The following is a 17,973-nucleotide window of genomic DNA, read 5'->3' on the forward strand; positions in this document are numbered from 1 at the left end:
CAAGACACACCTGAGATTCCATCGAGTCGTCTCTTCTGGATGCAGCGGAAGGAAAGTTCGAAAGCTGATGATAATGATGATGTGATAGTGCACGCTGGATGCAAAAGGCATTGAGCTGCCGGGAGGCGTATTAGATTGGTCAAGAAGGAGAAAGAGAGCTTGATTTCAACGACGAGTATGCAACCCAAACCCCCTTTGAAGCTGCGCCCCTCATCCACCGAGATTGACATGATTAGATATGTAATGGGATGAAAATACATGAGCCCATCGATTTTGTGCATCAGCCACGCATATCCACACGCTCAACACTTTCCAACCATAAAAAGAAATCGTGGTATAGCAATCCGGAAGAGGGATATCAGGACAGTTCGATAGGACTATAACATGGCGACAACACCAGCTGCCACCACCGCGAAGCTCAAAACTTGGCTGAGGACGAGAGGCTGAGCACCGCTAGTTGATGAAGTCGTCTTGGTCGCGGCGGCAGCGGTACCGGTGGAGGTTGAAGAGGAATCGAGGTATTCGGCGCCGCCGTCGCCAGAGCAGGTCTCACCGGTGGCACAGCAGCCGTAGACATCGTTGTCACCCATTTGGCAGGTTGTATCTGCTGAGCAGCCACCCTCGAGGTCGGGACAGCAGGTGTAGTCACTGGGGATACAGTACGCGCCGCAGACTTTGTCGCCGGAGTCGCATGATGTTGCGTTGCCAGTTGCGCGTGTGAGGAGAGTATGCTCTGACCAGGCCGAGGCCAGGAGAGGAAGTGCCGCAAGCAAGAAGTAGGTACGCATCTTGAGTGTTGTGGTGGAAGTCGTTCGAGTCCGGGAGATATGCTGTACAGAAGATCGGGTTTTGGGAAGGCAGAGATTCGCCTGGAAACGCTGCTGTGTGTGAGAGAGAGAAAGAGAGAGAGGACACCCAGTTATTGTTGAGTGGGCTTCTCAGTGTGCAGGGGGGCCGCTGGATACGCGAAGAGAATGCTGGAAGACGAGTACTCGCAGAAGATGGCTGGGATATACTTGGGAACAGAACCAGCGGTCCGGGGGAAACAGGAACTCCCTGGGATATGTACTTGTATGCGGAAATGCCCAGCATCTTGACACCACCTTGTAATCTAGACTGGCGGCTGGGCGCCATAGTGAGATGATTGGTCTGGTGCTGGTACAAAACATGGGAGAGAAACAATGCAAGGCTGGCTCCGGTCCAATCAAGGCTGAATCCATGAGGGAAGGCTTGGTCAAGCTCACGACAAGACCTGTCCGAGGTCAGACCATGGATATGGAGATTGCAAAATCGCGAAGCACTGTCGAGACATTCACGCCGCGGCAAATGCTGTGTTCAGACATTTCTGAGAGGTCGCACAAGTAGCATGCTGGACGACTCGAGATGCGTGCAGCGATTGATCGTGACCAGGCAAAGACCAGTCTTCCGCATATGTACGGATTATGGCTTGCTGATGACTTCGAAAGCACGCAGTCTGGGCGGCAGAGAGTCTGAACTCTGAAGGAAATTGAATTGATTTGTGCCAGAAAGAGCTGCCCAGACAGCCAAGACTGGCCGTTGGATCGAGGGAAATTTGGCCAAGCGGAAATAGGGGATGATGGGTGCTTTCGAGGTGCTCGGATCTCAGCCTGATTCCTACCCTTGAGGCTTGACTTGGCGTGTGGCTTAACTTGTTGGGTTCTTCATGAGCGCAGTACTGTGCACAGTACTGTAGAGGTCTGTGTCATTCGATGAGATGTGCCGTCGCCGTAGAGCAGTTCGTCTGCCAGGAGTTCAGGTCGGGACGGAGAAACTCGTTCCGAATCTGGGTGCCCAGGGTGCGAGGGTGCGAGGGTGCTACTGTCGGCACTTGTTAGGGGGGTCCCGGGGCAATGGGGAACGGTCCATGTACGCAGTGGTTTGTGTGCTCATGACTAGGAAAGTAATTGGTACATTGATGAGTACGTAAAGCCTGGTGCTGTCTGACTTTGAAGAGTCTCAACAACACATTCTACATGGCAGTACTGTTTGTCCACCTCAAATCATAGCCTCTTGATCATCACCGACAATTGCAGTCAACCACATGATAATACAGTCAATCAACAGAAGTAAACATACCCATTTAGCAAGAAGCGCAGATCAGGAGCCTTCGTAACCACTGTCAGCACCGTCGTCGAGCGCATGATTCACGAGTGCATCTGCCTCGCTGTTCCATTCACGACCCACTCTCCAGAACCGGACTGCCATCTCTTCTTCCATACTGTTGATTGTCGCATGGATCTCACGGATCAGGTCGCCATGCTCCACGGGTGTCCCCTTCCTGGTAACATAGCCGTTCTTCTCCCAGCTCCAAATCCACTCGCTCAGACTCCTTGCGACATAGTCGGAGTCCACCTTCAGGATAACCTCCCGCCATCCGTCGAGCTCGCCCGCCTTCTTCATGCCTTGGACGATACCAAGAGCGTTGCGGACGGCTTCCAGTTCGGCACGGGAACTGGTCTGCGGGACGGCTCGATCAAGCAGCCCCCAGGCGTTGCGTGGGCAGTCTGGTCCAAAATACACTCCCCATGCAGCTCGAGACTTTGGGTCCAAGCGATTGTTGCCGCGAGAGCCACCATCGACCGAGATGACAAGTGTGCGCATGCGTGGTTGCCAGTGAGCGCCCGGGAAGGGGAAGTTGTACAGCCGTGCGTACTTCCACTTGGGACTGTATCTGACCAAGTAGTCAGGATCGAAGGTGATTCGACCATAGCGTCGGGTCTTCCTGGGGTTGAAGTTGCGGCGTGGGCGTGACTGTGCCAGAATTAGCTTGTACTTCTCGTGGACCATGATACCTACGAGATCCATGTCTTAAAGACTGTTGCCGCAGCAGCAAACGAGTGACGATGAGGCTCAGGTACCTGGAGGTAAAAGGAAGAGGCTTTACCTGCGCACGAGAACACCCTTATATCAGGATATCGTCACAGCGTGGGTCGTTTCGCGGGTCGGAAGCAAGCAAACATCAACTCCGAAAGATCAAACATGGTCCAAACATACCGCACAGTAGAGATGCTGCGATGGAAGAGATCAAGCTTCAGAGCCAAAGACAAATATCGCAGAGACCAATTTGGGTCCTTCTTCTTTGTGTTTCGTTGTGGTTGGCTCTTGCAGCGGAAGGGGCTTCCTCCGGATCTACGCACGCAGGGGGCCCTTTCAGGTTCGACCCTGAGGCACTGGAGAGGGCTATTTGACAGCAGTAAACATCCATTGTGGTATCACCAGCGTGCGCCGCTGTTGGGGCATTGCTCTTTGGGGACAATAGTCTCCCATGGCTGTTTGACCACTATCCATCTAGAGAATGAACGTGGTGATTGAAGCAGTTCAAAACGAGATCCATAAGACACCAAAGACATCCCACTGTGACATAGTGATCCTTCTACGCTACACTGCATGACTAAGCAATCCTCCCATTTGCCAGTACATAGTACTAACGTAGCTAAGTTAGCATCCATCTAGTGCTACTACTCTCATTGACGCCAAGCAACCGTTGCAGACTCGCAGACCATCTTCAAATCGACCTCTGGATGCAGTCCGTTTGTTTCGATCCTGCTGCAAGTCGTTGCTCGACAACAAGTCATGATCATCAGACAGTTTTGCGCCCGCCATGGTCGGTCCCCTCTAACCCAGATAACTATCATCATGACTAACCAAGCTCAGGGCGCACAGCATTGTCACAGTCAACTAGGACAGTGACCCGATCCTACGTGAACAGCAGAAACGTGGACGATCCGACGCTACGACAGTCAGAACGAGACCCCAGGCCCCCTCGCACGATCCCAGGTCATCCAGATGAACCCTCCAGCGTCCTCGACACCATCGATCGCCCTCCAACGGCTGCCACGCGCTCCGTCGAAGAAAAACTCGAAGTCCAGAAAAAGTCGATGCAATCTCTCCATGCCGATGTCAATTCGCATATCATGGCTCGCATACAAGCCTTCAACGAACCCGCACCGCTATCGACAACAGAAATCAAGAACAAACCAGCTCCACTCCAAGCACCCGAATCCACAGATACCCTCCCTTTCAAGAACCTCAAAGAACTCAACCGCTACCGCCGGCACACTCAAAAGGAAGCCCGCAAGGGCACGAATCTTACCCAGACCTACGACCCAGCCACCATCCTCCGCAAACCACCCATGCCATCAGATCTCACGCTCCCCATGCTCCTCACGAACCAGACACACCTCGGCCACGCCACACCGCTCTGGAATCCCGCCAACAGCAGCTACATCTTCGGCATAAGAGACGGCATTCACATCATCTCGCTGGACGTTACATACGCGTACCTCCTGCGCGCTGCCAAGGTCGTCCAGGAAGTCGCCCGCCGCGGTGGCATCATCTTGTTTGTCGGCACGCGCAAGGGCATGGAAGAAATCACCGTGAACTCGGCGAAACTAGCGGGCGGCTACCACATTTTCCACCGGTGGGTTCCTGGCTCGCTCACAAACGGCCAGCAGATTCTCGGCGCGTGCGGCGTCAAGGTGGTCGACATCCACGACAGGGACCTCGATGAGTACACCCAGAAATTCTCGCAGGGCAATCACACCGTCATGAGGCCCGATCTGGTGGTCTGCTTAAACCCGATTGAGAATCAGGTCTGTCTGCACGAGTGCGGCCTGTTCAATGTGCCCACAATCGGCGTGATCGATACAGACGCCGACCCGACCTGGGTGACGTATCCTATTCCCGCGAACGACGACTCGTTCCGCTCGATTGCACTGGTCGGCGGGCTGTTGGGCCAGGCCGGTAAAGAAGGGCAGAGACTCAGGAGACTACAGGCCATGCGTGGCGAGACGACATACAGCACCGGTCACCTGGACGACATCTTCGCGTCTCTCGAAGAGATTGCTTCTCTGGACGTGCAGGAGCCGGAGCAGGCCGGTGGTCGAGCATAGGTGTGCAGGCATTACATGTTGTACAAATGTATAATATAGATCTCCAAAATCACTTTGAGCAAGAGGGCATATGCCTAAGAGATGCATAAATGAAGGGTATGGCTCGAAATCAAATCGGCAGTTATGCTCTGATTCACTTCTACGTGCCTTTTCCTAAGCACCATCCTGCCTCCTTTGATATTGAAGGCCATTCCCGAGACTCCTCGGGAAGGGCCAACCATTCATAACTTTGCTTGATTCTTGTTGACCATTTGACAAGGGCCATGGTCATTGCTTCGTTAAACAAATGTACCCGAAGTTCTTCTTCACTCAGCATATGCCCGGTACGCAGCCAAATCTCCCTTCGCACTGATCTCGATCGACACACCTTGTCCGATGAAAAAGATACTTCCCTCGTCCAAGGCAAACTCCTGTCCGTCGACTTTCATTGTCCCGGTCCCACTCGTGACGAACATGGTACTCGGACCCATGACGGGCTTGACCGTCTCGGTCTCTCCACCCTTGAGCTCGGTGACTAGCATGTTGAATTCACTCATCGGCGGCTTGAACTCGGTGGTCTTGCCGGTCTCGCTCTTGTCGCTAGCCTGTCTCTTCAGAATCGGCTCCTGCGGGTCGTGTTGTTTGAACGTCAGGGCCTTGGCGAACAGGTCGACCGAGTCCCGATCGGCCGGTGGACAGAAGCCCGTGTTGAGCACGTTGTTCGAGCGAGCCATGCATTCGACAATGTCACCGGACAAGTATGCATGAATGCCGTCGGCCGGGATGTACAGTGCCTCCCCGGCTTCGAGGACGATGTAGTTCATACAGATCAGCGCGACTAGGTTGCCGTTGTCGGACTTGCCGTACTGGTCCGCCAATCGAGGGATCAAATCGAGAATATATGTCTGTTTCCCAAGGGCGTCTTTTGGTGAATTTTGAAGACCCGACAGCGCAGAACTGACGGCATCTTCGGGTGCTTTGAGCATATTGACACATACTTCGCGCAGTGCGTCGTCGTCGAATTGCCCACCCCGGCTAGGCAGGAATTGCGATAGGGGTTCCAGTCTCAGCAGCTGGTGCACGTCACTGAGCGGCTTGAACCCGACGAAGGCTTCGAATTTGCCCAGCGCGACGGCAATCTCAGGCTTGTGGTTTGGGTCGGTGAATTGGTCCGGGTTTTCTTTGTGCAATTTTTCTGATAATCCTTTATCCGGATGGATCTGGAGAGGGAGGGCTTTGGCAATGGACAGGATCTTGGGCAAAAAGGGCAAGTTGTCGTCGAACTTGTCGAGGACGTTCTTGCCGATCAGCTTCTCCTTGTTGGCATTCAAGATGTCTTGGAGGTTCTCGCCCGTCTTGAGCGAGTAGGACGGTAGTTCGGGGTATGTTCCCATCCACATTTCAGCATAGTTCTTGCCATCATCCAGTTTGAATTCCGGGTTTGTCTTGGAACACAGCCGAGCTGCCAACGATTCTTTCCCAACTTTTCCCCAGGGGTAGTTGTTGCAGTCGCATTTGAGCTGAATCACAGATTCCGACATGGTGGTCGCGGGCAGCGTGTTAGTTAGGGATCGTCGAAGGGCCAGGAAATGGGTGAGATGAGGATGTCTAGACGAGAAACAATGTCAACCAAAAAAACCCAATTTCTCCCTGCGCCATGCAATGTATCCGGAGGAAAGCGCGGCCATCATGATGCATGATGTGATGATGCCTATGACATCAGGCTGTTGAAGATATCGCTGGATCACACGGAAACCAAGCCCGCAGCAATGTGACGAGAGAGACAGTGACTCCATTGATCATGGTGGACACGACATGTCGAATACCCGCAGCCAAGTCACCTTTTGGCTTGACCTGTTCAAAATGCTGGATTCGGTTCAAGTGTGAATCTCGACAACGACTACAAGAAATTAATGTCTGTTGGGAGTTGACGCGGCGAGGCGGTGACTAACTAACTTAACTTGGATCCGGCGACGAAGAGCCGAAAGGTGGAGAGTGGAATCATGAAGATCATGCATGCGCCTTTCCTTCTCATACACAACGACATCCATGTTTTCAATCATTTCCATTCCGTGTCGTGATACATGATCAGCTACCTTAGATGGAGCGTTCGTTCTAAAAAGCAGGATATCTCAACTGATATTCCGAAAGATTGTTGTGTTCAACATTGCCGAATTCATCCATTCCTGGTTCCAGCGCACCTCCAAGGAACTCCTCAAACGATACATCCAGTGCATCAAAATTGATCGCTGACTCCGGGACAGGGCTAGAGTCTCGGGCATCTCGTATGATGTTCTTACCTTTCATCTTCCCCCTTACTGGCCGATTGGTCGGCCTTGCCCCAGTAGAAGCAGAAGCAGAAGCAGCGCGGGCAGACGAAGTCGACGATGATTTGTGAAAACTCCCATAACCAGAGTCTACGGAGGAAGCATTGGAGTGGTTGGCTTTCAACCGTGAAACGCTCTGGACAGAGGTATGCTCCAGGCTATCAAGCCTCACTGGATGGAAGCTGTAAACAGGCGGTTCGGATGGCGCCGCTGTTCCTTGGTTCAAATCTTGCGCCGCCGATCCGAGCCCGGAGTTGAAGTCGAAATTGAAATCACCCGAGATAGCCAGGCCGCGTTCGTCTCCTTGAGTCCAGCTGTGACATTCCTCGTCATACTGGTCATTTTCCGGGTCACCGACTGGAGATATGGGAAAGGTGATATTTGTCGACGGGCGCTCCCGAGCGTGCTGATCAGTCGGAGGCTGCATCGGCTGTGCCGACATGACACGCTCTAGTGTTCTAGCAGGGAACGGCCTGCTGAAGCTTTGGCGATGTCTCGGAAGCAAAAATTGAGCGTCTGAGTCGGGCTGGCTCACAATACCATTTCCATTGACAGGAGAGGGCGGCACGGAGGTCACCGGAGTGAGGGAGATTGAAGCTCGGCGAGTTGCTTCTGATGGCACAGCCGAGTAGGGCGACACTTCGACTGAGGGATTGCCTACGGAAGGGCTAGTGGCAGGTTTCATTCTTTCAAGAACATCTGTCATAGACGATCGCAGTTGCTGCCGTATAAACTCGCGTGCTGCTGGCGATTGAAGCCATGCTTGGTCGGAAGCGCCCACGCATTGGTCAAGACGTGACTCGAATACCTCACCCAGCGCATCCATTGCGTCCTGCTCTGGAACACATGGGCTATGCAGAGATCCTGCTGGTGCGTTGAGGTTATCGGCATATGGGCTGCTTGGTTGAGGTTGATTAGGAAATAGTATGCCATAGATGATATACCAGACTTGTTCTGGCGTATTTGCCGGTCGCTTGCGGCGGATGTCGTTGTATTGTCCGTCGTCGAACTTTTCCGGGTAAGGGCATTCGACCAACGCACAAGGCTGTGACCCTCTAACGTGCTGATCCAGGAGCTCTTTTCGGTCAAATTTGGCATAGCAGCGAACACAATGTGTCCGACGCCAGTGGACACGATACAGATGTTGCTTGAGACGAGATATGTCGGGCCAATAGCCGCTGGCACAGCCGCGGTAGTGTTTTTCTTGGACGTTTCGCTCAGAGTACCTGGCTTTGTCATATTTACAGAATGGGCAAGCGAACAATTTCTCCGGGGATTCAATAGCATCAGGCTCATGCTTCATCTTCTTTGGCGTTCCAGATCCGTTGTCTTCCTTGTCGTCATCAGAGGCGTCCTGACCCTCTCGGTCACTGGGAGAACGTTTTAAGGGTGACCGGTGACCCGAGGTGGTAGAGTTGGTTGGTGACAGTCCAGTTTGGCTGCCGCCTGCTTTGCGCTTGTTGCCGTGCGTCCTGATGTGGCTCCCTACCTGAGATAGATCCTGGAATTGTGCACCAACGCCGATAGACGTTTCGTGCGCTTGCTTTGCCAGAGCCGACTGCAATTCGAGAGCGAAGAGATGTGTCCTCACATTGAGCGCGGCTTCTTGTTCTCTGAGAGAAGCTTGCCGTTCCCGCATCGTGGCTTCCCTCTCTCGGAGGACAATCTCCTTCTCACGGATTGCCACATCTTGCTCACGCCTCCAGACCTCCGTGTTTCTTTCGTGGTTGGGTCTTGAGGGAGAGCTGGCAGACTGATGATGCTTCGGCGCTGAGCGTGTAGAAGCATCATTGGATGCCCAGGGACTTCCAGCAGACATAGTGGCTTGGTGATGGGTATCTGCCAAGCGGCATGTTCCAGCAGGAGATGTCGGCACATTCAGCTCCCCAACGGCTGCCGCGTGTTGCCGTTGCTCAGAGCAATTCGGCTCTCGTTCGATAGAGACAGTTTCTGCTTTTCGCGGTTGAGTTGTACGAGAAACACTTCGTACCTTCTCGGTGATATCATGCCGGCAGCTCCATCCAGCCTGATCGCAAGAAGAACACAACATGCGATCGCCATCCTCGCAAATAGAGCAATGATAGTAAAGCTGATTGAGACGAATTGGGCTCTGGCAATGGTCGCACCTCATCGACCTCGAGTTACTCCTTGATGGTCTTGGGTCCGGCTCGTTGTCCTTGGAGATCAGGCCGCCCTCCTTTTCTCTAGGTGCGGGATTATCCTCCAGCAACACGACGGGCTCATTGTGCTGGGTTCGAGTCGAATCCTGAAAGGGTGTATACTGAGGAAGTTCTGCAGGAAGCTCAGCAATCTCCTTGTCCGACACAGGTTGCATTGGGTTGATATAGTCTCGGAGCTCATCTTTGCTGTCAAAATCAGCAAGCCTCGGAGGATCCGCCTTATCGTTCTTCCTCTGTCGGCTGAGCTTGCCGAGACTGAAGGTCTTGGCTAACTGGGACGCAATACTCTTGGTGCTTTTTGAGCGCACAGGAAGGCTCTGTGCAAGAGTGTGCTCGTTCCTTTTCCGAGCTGCGGCGACCTCAGCAGCTAGAAATGCTCGCCGCATTTGTTCATCTTGCTTCTGTGCTTTTGCCTGCTCTTTCTCTGTCTTTCTGTCCCTTTTCCTCGATTTCTTCAAGATCTTCTGTAGTTTGCGGTGATCACTGAGGGTTTCTACCCTCGCTGGTGGTCTTGGAGGACATGGGTCTTGCGGCTCGTAGTCGAGGCTGGGTTTCCACATAGGGCCGACGCATGGAGGGCTAATTGCAGAGATTGGGGAGCCTCGATACAAGCTCAACGCAGCAGCATCCGCTTCGCGATGTAACGTTGACAGCGAGTTCAAGCTGTTGGATCTCCTCAGCGGACATGGTAGGGCATCGGAAATAGGTTCATCGCTAAGATGGCCCGGTCGACCAGGCACGGTTCGCGTCTTGCGCAACACAGCTCGTTGCAGCGGACCATTCGTATCCGAAGAATGCCATGACTGTTGCGACCGGAGTAGAGCTCTTTGTCTTTGGTCGGCCAATTGAAGTTGTTCTTTGATGTCGTCCGTAGATTCGTCGTGGATGCTGATCCTCGCCCTGATATCAGGCTGGTCCCGGATGCGGGGAGCCAAGGTAGCCATTCTCCTTCAAGCGCGTACACGCGATTCCACAATCAATGGAGGTGGCAAGACAGCGTCTCAAACGTGGCAATTCGAAGGCGAAACCATACGAGAGGAATCGAAACAGCAGGACCGGCCGGCATGAAGGGAGGCAGCCATCTTTTGATCAGCTCGCATGAACTCACACATGTGTTCAATGCAGTTTTCCCGAGACCAAGTGCAACCAGGGTCAGGATGACTGGCGGGGGTCACCGGGGGCTTTCCAGGCTGCCGCTGCAATTGGATGCAGCCAGCCGGTGAGTCTGACTCTGGCCTCGGGTGGCCTTAAGGATTCACCACGCGGGGACCGTGGTAGAAGCCACATACATAGCCACCACCAGTAGCCACAATTCTTCAGCCACAGTTGGGAGGATTCTGCCTTGCCAACCTGCTAGTTAGACCCGGATCATGGTTAGCACCATCATCCTGGCACCATCAGCACTATCTGACAAAGCAACATCCAGCCGTGGTTGACGTGCTTGCTTCGATCGATGAGACAAGACAATTTGCTCATCCCCGGTGCGTCCTTAAAGCGTGCCCACCATTCAATCGACCTCAGTGTCAGTTGGTTAAGGACTCTTCAGCCATGGAGACTGCTGCAAAGCGCTTCTTCTCATCCCCGTATTTCGCGGTTGTTGGCGCAAGTCAAGACAAGAGCAAGTTCGGGTATCGGAGTGAGTACATTTCCGTTCCTCAGGCCGGCAAGGAGTGGATTTTGAACCCCAAAATCGTGTAGTACTGGCATGGTATCATGTCCATTCGCTTCCCGTCACGCCCATCAACCCTGGTCGACCATCAATAGCTTTGCCGTCAAAGGAGTACGACACTGTACCCTCAGTTTTGGCCTTGCCGAATCCGACTCAAACAGCCCTGTCATTCTTGACTCCTCCATCGGTCACCAGGAGAGTTTTGGAAGAAGCCAAATCCGCCGGAGTCCGAGCTGTTTGGCTTCAACCAGGGAGCTTCGACGACCGGGATCTGAAATATGCGAAGGAGAATTTTGAGTCAGCGGTGGGAGGCTTTGAGCCAGGAACAGTGGGTGGAGAAGGTTGGTGTGTGCTTGTCGATGGGGAGAACGCGATGGCCGCAGCAGGCAGGAAATTTGTGAGGCAGAAATTATGAAGATTGGGACCGAGTCTATGGACTATTGACTTACCCTCCTCCTGTTTGAAACAGACACTCTGATGACTCCAGGTTGGTGAAGTAACTGCCGCCGGCCCTGGACCTCTGGAGCCCACCAGTGTCTTCATCATTCCGAAACGCTCTTACGGTGTCCAAACCTCATGTTATCTAGAGCATCGCCTTCCTCCACTGTCGCCACTCCTCCTTCGACTCTCGCATTGCTCAACTCGGCCTCCGTGATGGTCTTGATCGGCCCTTCGAACCAATGCCTCCCACCCCATCGAGGGAAGAACCATCCGCCCAAGCTGACGATAGAAATGATCCCAATACAAATCGGTGCATAGTTCAACGTCTCGGAATTGACCGGATATAGCTGCGGCAAGAGCAGAACCACAAAGAGGAACGAAATATATAAGGTGGCGATCGTGGCCAAGGGTGCCGAAAACTTGCCCAGATTCCACTTTGCAGGGACAAAGCTCTTGCGACCTACAGTCTGCCGGGCGACGATTGGGAAGAGGTAAGAGAAGTTGGTGGAAATGGTGGCGGTGGCAGTAATTGCAGAAAAAGCCACGGTTGAGCCGATGACGGCCGTCGTTACCACAATCGAGATCCCACACACCAGCAGCGCAGCATTGACGGCCATCTTTCGCTTCGATAGTTTTCTAAAGAAACTGCTGAAGGGAAGTACATGGTCCCGGGAGATCGCATAAGTGACTCGCTGTGCTGACATGAAGCATGATGCAGTCGCACACGTCGAGTCAACCCAGAGGAGTGAAAGAATGGCCACTGCACCATTTTCTCCCACGGTTTGAATCAGATACTCGGCCCAGTTGTTTGCGTAGGTAGCACCTATGATGCCATCAAAGTCCTGCATGCAGAACAAGACCAGAATGAGTGTCGGTACTGACAGGATCCATGCTGAAAAGGTGGACATCCAGATGCCCTTGGCGACCACAGTGGATGCTTGTTTCGTTTCTTCGGCCAAATGAGCAGAAGCATCTACATATCGTCAGAATTGTTTCCATTTAGCAAGAATCAGTCAGAAGGCTGTTCGATACACGCACAAGCTCGTTGGGACGGGATTTCTTACCATAGCCGTAGAAGACCCATGCGCCGAAGAGAACTGAGATTACCCAGCAGTATGCGTCGGAAGCTTCCTTCTCCGCTCCCAGGTTGATACCATTGTAAAATAGGTCAAACACCCCATGACTGCTGTTGAAATGCTTTTTAGAAGCTTCGATTGGGAACCAGATCCAGTACATGAAGAAGAGGGAGAAGAAGATGGCCATGGCGAATCGGAAATACCATTGCAGTAGCCTAGGACTGTAGATGTTTGGGATCATGGCGAAGATCATGCCGATACTGGTAAGAAGCCATAGGAACCTGTTGGTTGTGTAAGCTGGTAACGACCTCAGAAACTCCTTAATGCAGGCACCGCGGGGGTGCTTACCAGCCTTTGGACAGGACTTCTGCATTCGGATATTTGATCATCAGAGCCGAGACCAGGAACTGTCGATGGTCAGAAAGCTTTAAGGGCGCTGGCAGTAACAAAGCACAAGACTTGTTCTTGACTGCAAGAATCTTTAAAACAGCAGACTGAGTACTTACGTTTGTCGAGCCTTGTTGCACCCCAGGCACCACAGTGACCCAGCCTGCCCACTACAAGTCGTCAGCAACATTGTCTTAGTAGTACAGAAGTACAGAAGCAGTAGGGCAAGAGAGCAAGTCCTTGCGGAAAGGGCCCAGCATGACTTACATTCCACCAGGCAGTCATCCAGCTCAAGAACGGTCCGTACTTTTCTCCTCCCAGGCGATAACTCCAGAAATAAATGCCACCAGTGGTAGGTAGAGCGGCGCCCAATTCAGCCATAACCAAGCTGACGATGCATGAGAAGCCGCCGACCATCGTCCAGTTGGCAAAGGCAGCCTTTGGACCTCCCGTGTACATCACCCAGCCAAAGAGAACTGGAATGCCCGAAATAAAATTCATCGAGGTAAACGTCGCCGCGATAGACTCGAACAAGCCCAAGCATCGAACGAACTCTTGCTTGTAGCCTAGGGTAGCCAGGTGGTACTCATCATGGGTGAGGACAAGTCCTGTGTCGGTGGTTGTACCATCTTTGACCGAGATAGTATCAGCTGGGGAAGCATTCGTGTTCTTGACATCCGCCTGCGAAGGATCTTTCTCGACGACTGAAGCCATGTTCACAAATCGACGCAGGCACCCAGCAGATGAATGATGAGAAAGAGAAATGTCCCAGCTGTTTGGAATGCGGCCACTCCAACGTGTCTGCCATCTCGGACTTCTGCACTAGCCAAAGCGTACCTTGCTGCAATGTTGCGGCTGAGTGGGAGGGCCGTTATCTTGGGAGAGTGAAGGATGGTCACTCGTGGCAAGCTTGCGGGCGTGCACTATACCGCTTCAGGTGCGACAACGCGGAGGAAGGCCTCGAAGGGGAGCTTAGCAGAGGAGCGGGCTGGGTCTTATCAAGCTTGATCATCGAGACTTCAAAGCAAGCCGAGGACTGGACAAAGGTTGAACCCAGCTTTCGAGATTCGATGACTTTTATTGGATATTGCAGAGCCTCGATGGTCGGGGCCGTGTCCACGTCTCTAAATGCTAGTCCTGCAGCATCCTGCAGAGAACCCCTCGACTGGTCCGAGAAGCTTGATCGCCACGTGAAGACTGGTCTCCTTGCTTGCATCCCTGCAAGGGTCACCGACCTTCAAGGCCAGCATATAGCGTATATGTGGGAGGACAAGGGCACGTATAGACCTGCGAGCAATATGGCTATGATAAGAGTGTGCAGGCAGCAGAACTTGTTGGGGATATGAGCAACAGGAGAGGTACTGAATTATCGAGAACTTTTCGATACAAGGCCTACATTTCAACATCATCAAACAAGTACCAGTTTTCCGATGTACATATCAAGCACGGACACTCCACGGCGACCCGGCAGTCACATTTATCTGCCCGTCTTCTTCCTCTCATACCATCTGCATATCGGGTAGACAATCAGGGTAATGACGCCAGACAAGTAAATACCCACGTCGCCGCCGTATGGTCCAAAATAACGAGCGATGGGACCGACATACTAGAAAATGCGTTAGCCTATAGTCAGAAACTGAGGATTCTGGAGAGTTAAACTTACCCAGACTTGAGACATCCCAGTGACACCACCAGCCAGATAACCGGAAAGCAGGGCAAGGACGGCAGCGATACCCAGCGGCAATTTAGACGGCTGATCCCAGGCCTCCAGGTTGTAACCTTCACCAGAACGCTTGCGGAACCATTGATCTTCGATCAGGAGAATGAAGGTAAAAGAGATCGTCCAATAGCCTAGCAGGGATACGAAATCAGAGACAATGGCTGAGAGATGGTCCTTTCCGGCGATGGCGAGGACAGCAACCACTAGAGCGACCAAGAAAGACCAGATGAATCTCGGGACGGCATGGAAATAATGGCCAAGTAGTTGCAGAGAAAGGCCTGAGGAGTAGTTGATAGCGATGTTGTTACCCAGGACGCTGAATGTGAGGATAACCAGACAGAACTTGCTCCAACCAATGGGGTGGTAAATTACGAGCAAAAGACCACCAAGGCTGTGGTTCTCGTATGCGTCAGCGTATGGAGGATAGGCGTTCAGCAGAGCAGCATTCCCGATGCAGGCACCTATAACGGTTACAAAAACCGTGGGAATGGTCACACCCCATAGTGTGAGGGCGTAGATCTTCCAGCTCTTTGTGGTAGCAGGGTAATTGCAGTAGTAATCGGCGGCCATCGAACACCACCCGGAGGAGCTGGAGAAGCAGATTGCCATGAAGCTGAGCCACGAGCCGGCGACTTCAAGATTTGTGCCAAAGCCTGGGGCTGAGGGTCCGACGTGCGGTGCCGCTTGACCGATCAAGACGCACAGCAGAATGAAGCACACAATCCAGCTGTATTTCTCAAAGGTGTGGATGATCGCAAAGCCGAAGACGGAAACCACATAAGACACAACAGCAACAATCACACAACCGACTGCAATGGTCATGGTATAATCGCTGACTGCTGACAACATTTGTCCAGTGATGACCACGTTGACGACGGCAAAGCCACCTCCAATGATCACGTTCAGAACACTGCAGAGCTTCGCGCCCCAGAAACCGAAAGAGTATCTTGAGATGGCGATTTGCCGCAAGCCAGTCTTGGGTCCCAAAGTACCAGTGTATGCAGTACAAAGTGCACCGAGGAACGTGCCAACGACGATTGCCGCGACGGACTGTCCCAATGTCAGACCGAACTCGGGTCCCAACACACCCAATGGAAGAGTGCCGACGTGGCAAGTCATTGACCACCACATGAAGAAAGTGTTGATGAGATGAGGAGGTCGTTTCATGTCTTCAGGAATTCGGTCGATACCTTGGGTTTCGATGCCCATCTTTTCATCCATCCACAGCTCGCCTTTGCTCAGCCAACGCAGTGGTGCGATCGAATTCTGGATTTCGCGAGCTCGTGCGATCTCGTAGGCAGGAGTGACACTGCCGCGGCGGATTTCACCGTCATTCGAGGTGCTAATGCCGGGCTGCTTCTCAACGTCGACGACATCTTTGGAGGTAAGGGAGGAACTTGCAGGCTGCGCGGATGCCATGACTGTCGATATGGCTGCTCGTGTGCCTGGGGACGGATTGTTTAAGCTATGAGGAGCGAAGGGTCACACAGACTGGCAGAGAGGGAGGAAAGGTTACCTCGCAGCGATCGCGTCCATTGATATACATTGGCGCAAGATAACCAGGACATCGATACACGAGCCTACCGGAGCCTCGAATCTCGAGCATATCCGTCCCAGGTCAAGGGTGCAAAGGACCGGGCGGGCGCGCCCCAAGATCGATGTGACGCTGCAGGTGCCCACATGGATGATCTCAAGCATGTTAGCGAGTGAAGAACGCGGAGGCAGCCGATGGTTGTGCTTCCAGACGGCCAGCGTAGGAATCTGTAGCGAGGTTTGATAAGGACGGACCATTCAAAAGCCAGGCATTAATCGAGACGCGCCACATCTTTGAGGCCCTAGTTCGCGGGTGTCATCCTGCGTTGGGAAGGTCACCGATGGCAGACTGAGATATGGCCAGGTATGGATGGGATAGGTCAATGTTGATTTCAGCTGTGAAGAGCTGGGACGATCGTGGATGGCTTCTGGAAGCCTGACGATGCCTGTTTGGTGGACATCCCGATCAAGACCGGCCATATCGTAGGTATAAGACAGGAAGCAAGATTCAGGATGCTCACAAATTCATCGCCATTCGAGTCTGTTCAGGCGCCTTGGCGTGACCATCAAGCACCGTCAAGCACATCAAGCACATCAAGCAGTCTCGGCGATTGCTTGACAGCCTCCTCAAGACGACGCCAAAAAGCGCATCTTGACCTCTAGTTGGGCTTTGATCGATGATGGCGCTGTTTTTTCCTTTTGCTAAGCTGTGTTTCTGCTTTCGATGTTGAACCTGGAAGATGAGGAATTCGGCCAACACCGAATCCGCCACCATTAACAGTAGTAAGAAGGAACTACCGTACTATGGTACTTAGTCCCGGTGGCGAGTGCCCTTAGGGAGCAATGCTTCAGCTAGCCTTATCTTTGGCTTTGCATCACTCCATATCTTTAGCAACAAGATTCCATGTCGCTGTTCGTTATCAGCAGGCGGCTTGCCCGAAGCATTAGTATTCATGTCAGCACCCAATCTGATTGCTTCGAACCCTTTGAGATCTCAAAGGTCATTTCTATTGTTGCTGTCTGTTCCCTGTCTTTAATACAGATAGGCAATTCTATTCGTCACTCCAAGCAAATACCATGAGCGATAATATCCCAATCATCGACTTCGAGCAGGTGACTGTCTCTCCCAAAGCGGTGGCATACGAGCTGCTCCATGCATGCGCCGACTGGGGTATGTTGCGCCGCCCTACGGCGGCCCACGTGGACCACTGTCTCATGCAACTTGGTTTTTGAGAAAATCGATCATTGCACCACCAGCACATCCATGGAACATCGACTTAACCTTTTACATATTGATTTGTATGTCAGATTGAAGGGCTGCATCTCAGGAATCTAGTTACTATGGGGTATTTCTAGATCTGACGCTATCCTGTTGTACGTCGACAGTCTAAAATCTACCTCTTTGAGTGAGAGTTCTTTTATCTTTTTGATATTTCGAGTGCCAAGACCATCGCCTATAAGCTCTTAACTAAAGACGCCTAAAATTTAGGCTATCTCACTACCTAAGATACCTATAAGTTTAGACGTCTTTAGTTAAGAGCTTATAGGCGATAGTCTTGGCACTCGAAATATCAAAAAAAAAGAACTCTCACTTAAAGAGGTAGATTTTAGACTGTCAGCGCACATTAAGACAGCGTTAAATCTAGAAATGCCCCATAGTAACTAGATTCCTGAGATGCAGCCCTTCAATCTGATATACAGATCAATATATAAAAGGTCGAGTCGATATTACGCATTGTGGCAGTGTT

The 17,973-nt window shown here is 52.4% G+C and overlaps 7 protein-coding genes across 8 annotated transcripts; 2 read left to right on the forward strand and 5 right to left on the reverse strand.

The window, feature by feature from the left end:
• Window positions 1–645: 645 nt before the first annotated feature.
• PV05_06468 (uncharacterized protein) lies at window positions 646–1,134 on the reverse strand (the record flags this gene model as incomplete). Its single annotated transcript, XM_013459209.1, has 1 exon — window positions 646–1,134. The coding sequence occupies one exon, from the start codon at window positions 1,132–1,134 to the stop codon at window positions 646–648; it is 489 nt and encodes a 162-aa protein (XP_013314663.1).
• Window positions 1,135–3,537: 2,403 nt separating this feature from the next.
• On the forward strand, window positions 3,538–5,044 carry PV05_06469 (ribosomal protein S2). The gene is made up of 2 exons (XM_013459210.1): window positions 3,538–3,625; window positions 3,676–5,044. Exons 1-2 carry the CDS (start codon window positions 3,595–3,597, stop codon window positions 4,911–4,913), a joined length of 1,269 nt encoding a protein of 422 aa, XP_013314664.1. The 5' UTR covers window positions 3,538–3,594; the 3' UTR covers window positions 4,914–5,044.
• PV05_06470 (mannose-6-phosphate isomerase, class I) lies at window positions 5,017–6,778 on the reverse strand. Its single transcript, XM_013459211.1, has one exon. The coding sequence runs from the start codon at window positions 6,431–6,433 to the stop codon at window positions 5,219–5,221; it is 1,215 nt and encodes a 404-aa protein (XP_013314665.1). The 5' UTR covers window positions 6,434–6,778; the 3' UTR covers window positions 5,017–5,218.
• Window positions 6,779–6,815: 37 nt separating this feature from the next.
• On the reverse strand, window positions 6,816–10,524 carry PV05_06471 (uncharacterized protein). The gene has a single exon (XM_013459212.1). It carries the CDS (start codon window positions 10,341–10,343, stop codon window positions 7,008–7,010), a length of 3,336 nt encoding a protein of 1,111 aa, XP_013314666.1. The 5' UTR covers window positions 10,344–10,524; the 3' UTR covers window positions 6,816–7,007.
• Window positions 10,525–10,772: 248 nt separating this feature from the next.
• PV05_06472 lies at window positions 10,773–12,758 on the forward strand. 2 transcript variants are annotated; one of them, XM_013459213.1, is made up of 3 exons: window positions 10,773–11,035; window positions 11,098–12,321; window positions 12,410–12,758. In XM_013459213.1, exons 1-2 carry the CDS (start codon window positions 10,948–10,950, stop codon window positions 11,481–11,483), a joined length of 474 nt encoding a protein of 157 aa, XP_013314667.1. In that variant the 5' UTR covers window positions 10,773–10,947; the 3' UTR covers window positions 11,484–12,321; window positions 12,410–12,758. The 2 variants fall into 2 exon arrangements, with proteins under 2 accessions (XP_013314667.1, XP_013314668.1); XM_013459214.1 differs by having other exon boundaries at window positions 11,098–12,758.
• On the reverse strand, window positions 11,611–13,901 carry PV05_06473 (uncharacterized protein; the record flags this gene model as incomplete). The annotated part of the gene is made up of 5 exons (XM_013459215.1): window positions 13,240–13,901; window positions 13,092–13,142; window positions 12,934–12,992; window positions 12,574–12,866; window positions 11,611–12,482 (listed from the first exon to the last, which is right to left on the reverse strand). Exons 1-5 carry the CDS (start codon window positions 13,684–13,686, stop codon window positions 11,611–11,613), a joined length of 1,722 nt encoding a protein of 573 aa, XP_013314669.1. The 5' UTR covers window positions 13,687–13,901.
• A 447-nt stretch (window positions 13,902–14,348) lies between these two features.
• On the reverse strand, window positions 14,349–16,859 carry PV05_06474 (uncharacterized protein). Its single transcript, XM_013459216.1, has 2 exons — window positions 14,636–16,859; window positions 14,349–14,578 (listed from the first exon to the last, which is right to left on the reverse strand). The coding sequence occupies exons 1-2, from the start codon at window positions 16,109–16,111 to the stop codon at window positions 14,450–14,452; spliced, it is 1,605 nt and encodes a 534-aa protein (XP_013314670.1). The 5' UTR covers window positions 16,112–16,859; the 3' UTR covers window positions 14,349–14,449.
• Window positions 16,860–17,973: the final 1,114 nt, after the last annotated feature.

The sequence above is a fragment of the Exophiala xenobiotica genome (assembly GCF_000835505.1).
Source record: "Exophiala xenobiotica strain CBS 118157 unplaced genomic scaffold supercont1.4, whole genome shotgun sequence".
In the NCBI taxonomy this organism is placed as follows: domain Eukaryota; kingdom Fungi; phylum Ascomycota; class Eurotiomycetes; order Chaetothyriales; family Herpotrichiellaceae; genus Exophiala; species Exophiala xenobiotica.

What these genes read in the sequence shown, in the direction of transcription:
- PV05_06471 (XM_013459212.1), bottom strand. Translation starts at nt 10,343, where the DNA reads ATGGCTACCTTGGCTCCCCGCATCCGGGACCAGCCTGATATCAGGGCG.
- PV05_06469 (XM_013459210.1), top strand. Translation starts at nt 3,595, where the DNA reads ATGATCATCAGACAGTTTTGCGCCCGCCATG. An exon ending in ACAGTTTTGCGCCCGCCATG is followed by an intron (nt 3,626 to 3,675) that starts GTCGGTCCCCTC and finishes AACCAAGCTCAG; the next exon opens with GGCGCACAGCATTGTCACAG.
- PV05_06472 (XM_013459214.1), top strand. Translation starts at nt 10,948, where the DNA reads ATGGAGACTGCTGCAAAGCGCTTCTTCTCATCCCCGTATTTCGCGGTT. An exon ending in GAGCAAGTTCGGGTATCGGA is followed by an intron (nt 11,036 to 11,097) that starts GTGAGTACATTT and finishes AAAATCGTGTAG; the next exon opens with TACTGGCATGGTATCATGTC.
- PV05_06470 (XM_013459211.1), bottom strand. Translation starts at nt 6,433, where the DNA reads ATGTCGGAATCTGTGATTCAGCTCAAATGCGACTGCAACAACTACCCC.
- PV05_06474 (XM_013459216.1), bottom strand. Translation starts at nt 16,111, where the DNA reads ATGGCATCCGCGCAGCCTGCAAGTTCCTCCCTTACCTCCAAAGATGTC. An exon ending in CTGGGATGTCTCAAGTCTGG is followed by an intron (nt 14,579 to 14,635) that starts GTAAGTTTAACT and finishes CGCATTTTCTAG; the next exon opens with TATGTCGGTCCCATCGCTCG.